The sequence below is a fragment of the Oncorhynchus clarkii genome, chromosome 16 (assembly GCF_045791955.1).
Source record: "Oncorhynchus clarkii lewisi isolate Uvic-CL-2024 chromosome 16, UVic_Ocla_1.0, whole genome shotgun sequence".
Lineage (NCBI taxonomy): Eukaryota > Metazoa > Chordata > Actinopteri > Salmoniformes > Salmonidae > Oncorhynchus > Oncorhynchus clarkii.
In genome coordinates this window covers 49144638-49150449 of record NC_092162.1, presented here as the reverse complement: position 1 = coordinate 49150449, position 5812 = coordinate 49144638, and the positions used below count along the sequence as shown (strand labels likewise).

At 47.1% G+C, this 5812-nt stretch overlaps 1 protein-coding gene across 2 annotated transcripts in view; it reads right to left on the bottom strand.

Moving 5' to 3' along the window:
- Positions 1-410: 410 nt before the first annotated feature.
- LOC139368642 (plexin-A1-like) overlaps positions 411-5812 on the bottom strand; it is a 304007-nt gene continuing 298605 nt past the window's right edge. For both annotated transcript variants that reach the window (XM_071107765.1, XM_071107766.1), the window contains exons 28-32: positions 4005-4195; positions 3207-3376; positions 2886-3098; positions 2480-2630; positions 411-808 (exon numbers count right to left, since the gene is read on the bottom strand). In XM_071107765.1, the coding sequence (XP_070963866.1) occupies positions 713-808; positions 2480-2630; positions 2886-3098; positions 3207-3376; positions 4005-4195 (821 nt within the window). In that variant the 3' untranslated portion in view covers positions 411-712. The remainder of the gene's footprint in view (positions 809-2479; positions 2631-2885; positions 3099-3206; positions 3377-4004; positions 4196-5812) is intronic.

Genomic DNA, 5812 nt, shown 5'->3' with positions numbered 1-5812 from the left:
ACATTAAAATGGAAATTTACTATTTTCATGTTTTTCTTTAAAAATGAAGTTGTATTTATATATCTATATATCTATATTTATATCCTCTTCTTTTGATGTAGCTTTTTTGTAAATTGTGCAAATTCAGCAGTAACACAAGTGGCACACCAACGGAGAGAGTAGGCAGTTGTTAAACCCAAGACCAACAACTAAATCAACCAAATAGAAATAAAATGGATCGGAAAATCAAACTGCCGTCCATAAACGTTGATGAAGTCTCTGATGATAGACTGCTGACACGTCAGAAGCGTCCATGGGGGGGGGCCTTTATAAATGAAGTCCTTTCTCCATAGCTCCCCTTATATATATATATATATATATATATATATATATATATATATATATATATATATATGTATCTCCTGGCTTCTTTAGCCAGCTGCTTCACAGTCCCTGTCCTGTAGGTGGGTAGATAATCAACACGGAAGACAAACTGAAACCAGTGATGAAGACCGCGATGATAAGACACTTTCTCGGGGCGACAGACGGACGTTTAGTGTTCATAAATGAGGGGTTGTTTGGATGGGCCGGGGCCCAGGCCTAACTCTGGTGGGTCTCCAGTGTACTGCTTGTGTCCTTGCAGTCCTTACGCGTTGTGTTGGGGTTAGGAGCTAGGGTCAGTGAGAGAAGGCATAGCTGCTACCCTCTCCGACCCTCAGTGGCGGGCCGTTCCTCAGCTGGCCAAGGCCATGGTATCGATGACCTGCTCCAGCTTACTGCGCAGTCTTTGCCTACGAGACTGTTCGTCCTTCTGCAGCGCAGACAGGATCTGGGGAGAGACAAGGGAGGAGAGAATGAGAAAGAAGGGAGGAAAGAGGGAGAAAGAAGAGAAGGAGAGAGGGAGATTAGTCAATAGATCAGCAGGGTGGACCACCGACAGAGAAAGTCTATCAGAACATCTGTAAGTCTGTGTAAAGTCTCTCAGAACATCTGTCAGTTTTTAAACAGCTGTTGAAGCAAACGTGCTGTGATGGTGGCATGAATGTGCTATAAGACTTGTATGTAAAAGCATGCAAACAGTTGAAATGTTTCCCTACAAACACCATACAGCTGTTTACTCATGAATGTTGGCGAAATATACGAGGAAACAGAGGCAGAGTGACATCCATAGTTTACCTCTGTATGGAAAGTTGAATGTCTACTACATGACATTGCATAGAAGAAGATGTTCAGGAAACAGGCGGATGACGATGGAAGCTGCGAGGGGAGCTGTATGTACTATGGCATTATGGGAACTGGAAGAGGAGGTGCTGGTGGGTCCATTAGTGATAGGTAGCTGTGTACTAGATGTTAGGGACTCATGCAGGAGAATGCATAATGGCCTGCTAATGCCCCGCGTGTTAGTGCTGCTTTGACGGATGAGGGGGGCGAGAGGAGGACCCTGCAGCCGCCTGCATCTGGATAATAAGCCTTAATGAATTGGAGCGGCTGCTTAAATAGAGGCAGCTGCAGCTGTTGCCTCAGACACAGGAACCAGCACTGCTGAGAGATGAGGCGAGGGGGGGGGGGGTAGAGATAGGGTCTGATGCTGAGTGGAGATGACTGAATATACCCCCCTCACTTCCACCACCATGCTCTCTCCCCACATGCCCTTTGAAAAGGCAAGCAGAGAGGCTGTCTGAACCTCTCACAGCACACACTCAATGCACTATAACCAACAAGGTAGGAAGAATTGTCTGAGCAGACAGACAAACATTGTTTACGTGTTTTTGAAGGCCACGGCAGACACTCTCTTAGAGTGAGTACAGTACAGTAGCTATCCTAGCACTGCCTCCCTCCCTCGCTGGCTGGCTGTCTGTCCTAATGGCTGGGAGCGGATGGAGCGGATAGATTGGAGGGAGCTTCTGCTTCTCATTATCTCTCCAGTTCCACAGCCCAGTCTCCGTGAGTCACTGACTTTAGCCCTTTCCAGGCTCTGCTCAGCTCTCTGAGAATTAGCACTCAGTGTACAGTCTCATTCACATCTCCTACATGGAGTAGCTACACTATACTGGCTCTGCCTCAATGCATAAGCAACGTTTCAAGAATGATTAGTCAGTCTATTTTGGTGGGGAAATAAATGAATGCACATGGAATATAGTGTGTTAATGAACTCCCCGGAAGGATAGCACATGGGAGAATGAATAAAACACATAAATCCAATGTGGTCCATTAGTTCCATAATATGTACTTTAATTACTTAAATAGCTGCATGCATTTATGGATGCATACTCAGTTATCTTCTAATTGAATCAGAATGCCCACATTCCATTCATCATGAAAACTAGAAGGCACATACAAAGGGTCTCACCCCTGTGTCAACATACAGAACCAATGGCTATTCTACTCTGATTTCTTCATGCTGTGACTAATATATATTTATAAAATACATTAGATATCTATACTATTAAACTATTATAATGTCTACGATTAATATCTTCGTAATATACCGGTGACTCACCTCATCTTTGTACTTGACGATATAGGAGTAGATCTCATGCAGGGCACTCATGCTGTTGAACTGGCTGAGGTGCAGCCGGGACTGTTCAGCCAGGTAGGCACTCATGTCCTGGTCACTGATGGCCGGCATACGGGAGATGTCGGAGTAGTACCTGCAGGACAGGAGGGGAGCAGAGAGGGAAGGGGGTTAGCACCCTAGACTGGAGAGGACACCTCTTTAGTTGTGTATGTGAAGGACTGCGATGAAAAAGCCAAGGCCTCAATCAAGTACTTGTCAACAACCTTCATCTAATCTAATTTCACCAACTGTTAAAACGCTGGGTGCATACTATGTCTTTCGGAAATGGAAGCATTGAAATGGACAATCTTACAAACTAGAAGGCAGTTGAGCTCTCTGTCATTCATACCTCTCCACCCAGTTCTTGTAGTTGGGGATATCCTTGGCGTAGAGCAGCTTGTTGGAGGGCGAGTCTTTGCCCAGCTTGTGTTCTGACGTGGAGCAGGAGTCCATGAAGGTCTGGGCCACCACAGACAGACAGGCGTCTGTGATGCTGTTCTTATGGATGTCAAACACAAACTGAGGGTTCTTGATCACGTTCACCCAGAACCGCAGAGGAAGACTGGGACGGGAGAGTTATCATGAGAAGATGGATGCCATCAACCAAATACACACATAGTGAAGAAACAGCCAAGCAAACCATTGCTATTTGTCCTGTAATGTGTCTCACCAATTGCTCTTCCAGGTGTGCCGTACGTCTGAGTCTGATATGGAGTGTTTGTCGGCCTGCTCGTCCAGGAAGTCAAACATGTATTTGATGGCGAGAGGCAGGGCGCTGCCGCGGTGGGCCGTGCTGAAGATGGTCTCAAACAGGTCGTCCACAAACTTCTGCAACGTACCCTGAGGACAGTAGGGATGAGAGGAGCGATTCATTTCCCCCATTAAGGGGGAGTGGCTGTGGAGAGGACGCTACATTCTGCTCTTCCAAGATCAAAGGGCTGAGACAAGCTAGCTTACCAGACAGACCTATGTTTGCTATTTGAATTCCATTCGCTTCTCTGAATCATGCGCCACAAAACAATCCCACAACAAATGACTAGTCTCCTGCTATTTCCCCCACTTTATATTTATCTATCTTTTCTGACCACAAAATAGGCTTGTAAACAGCGTCTCATTTCCATGTCCCCCCCCCCCCCCCCCTACAATTAGGAGCAAAACAATGAGCTCTGAGGCAGCTAGAGGAGAGGGGCAGGCAGGCAGGCAGACCCGTTAACAGGGAATTGGCTGAGGGACCCCAGAAGAATACTGCAATAGAGGCTGAGCTGTTTACATTTTAGTCATTTAGCAGTGACAAGCACATCAAGGGACTACCGAAGAAGATGGTTCCCCCAGGAAAAACTCTTGACATATGGAGAGCAATGACAATGACAATTACAATGACTTCCTCAACATTCAGATGTTAAAGTTGACCTACATCAGCAGTACTTGTTATTTATGTAGGTGTGGTCTGGTGTCTATGTAATCTTACCTTGGTGGCGAGCAGACGGGTCAGATAGATCTCAGAGACCATCTTGCTGCCGCGGTCGCCCTCGCGCTGGTCAGAGTGGTCGTGGTTCTTGACCAGGTGCCACAGCTTGGTACCACTCTCCAGGTCAGGGGTGATCATGGGAGTGCGGGAGCGCAGACTGTCTGGACTGCTGGCTGTTCGCAACATGCTCTCTGGACGGAGGCAAGAGAGCGATATGAACATCAGGACAAAGACAATGCCATCAGAACAGAACACCAGTCTGATTCCCTGGTTTCATGCAGGCCCCCAGTGTCCGATCTGGAGTGTGAAGACACAAGCTCGGCTGGTCGGCTACTCCGTAGCAACTTAGCGGTGCCAAAGGGTCTGGTCTTGCCTAGAAAGCCTATGTAAATTACAACCCAATTCAGCAATATGGAACGTTTCTAATTGAAATACTTCCAGCTTCATACACCGTCGGGAGTTTTCTATAGGAATACGTTGATGACGTCAGAGCTATCACTATCTACTGGTTTTAATGTTGATGGTTCCATGCGCTATTGTGTTGTGCGAACTTCCAACTCTGACACAGGTGTTAAAATCGCGCATTTCAGGTCAAAGCGCTGTGCATAGCATACAAACATAAAAGAGAAAACAAACATATTTAGTCTGGTGAAGGAATGGCTCTATGGGCTGTCTATATCTGGCCGTCATCCAGCCAGAACAAAGACTGTGCCAGCGTGAGGAGCAGAGTATCAGTCTGTCTGTCACAAGGTCACAACCCATAATCCACTGGGACCTGACCTCAGAGATGGAGAGAACATTTTAATGAGCAAGACAACAGATCCCTGTAGCCTCTCCTATTGTAAAAACTCCTTTTGTACGTCAGAGAGGTGGATGGATGGTGAGAAAAATGATAAGGCCTCAACTAAGGAGCGAGGAGAGATGGCTAACTCATTACGCTCAATTGGCGGACTATAACTAATTAGCAAAGTGGGAGAAGAAAAATGGCGTGCCTCGTCTTCATTGTGCCAGGGCCGAGAGAGGAGATAGGATAGAGAATCTGCTTTCTGTCTTATCTTCTTCAGCATGTTTTTACACCAGCCCTTCCATCTCCATCTCGTCTCTCCTCTCCTCTCCTCTCCTCTCCTCTCCTCTCCTCTACCCTACCCTCTCCTCTCCTCTCCTCTCTCCTCTCCTCTCTCCTCTCCTCTCCTCTCCTCTCCTCTCTTCTAATCTCCCCTCCCCTCCCCAGCCCAAATGACCCATAATGTTAGAGTGGTGGATATAATAGAAAACCATACACAATAGCAATATCCTCCCTTCCTGTGGTACTGTATGAGTCAGGCTGTACAGGCTCCATTGTGTGAGTTTCTGTCTCCCCCCACTCGTGTCCTCCCGGGGGCCGCCTGCCTCCATGCACTGCTACATTATTAATGGTGTGAGTGTCAAACTTCATTACGGGAGACCTAAAAGATGCCCATCTGCCATGTTCCTTATCAGCTAGCCTGCTGCAGTGGCAGCCAGAAAGGGAGGGAGGGATGCTGCATGGAGAGGAGGTAGGGTGGCCAGAATGCAGGTGTATGGAGGGAGGGATGAGAGGACGGAGGAAGAAAATCATTCTGCCTGAATGATAGAGTGACACTGGGGCCTTCTGAGTGTCTGAGCGCAGGGAGATCACGCTGGCTTTCAGGGTGAGAGGATGAGGGAAGTGAAGCTCAGAGACTGAATGACACAGAGAGATGGTGCTGGAGACACTGCTAAACTAATGTGTGTCAGTGCTTCTTGGTTTGTTGTTTCTTATGGGGCATAAGAGCACTGACCTGAATATA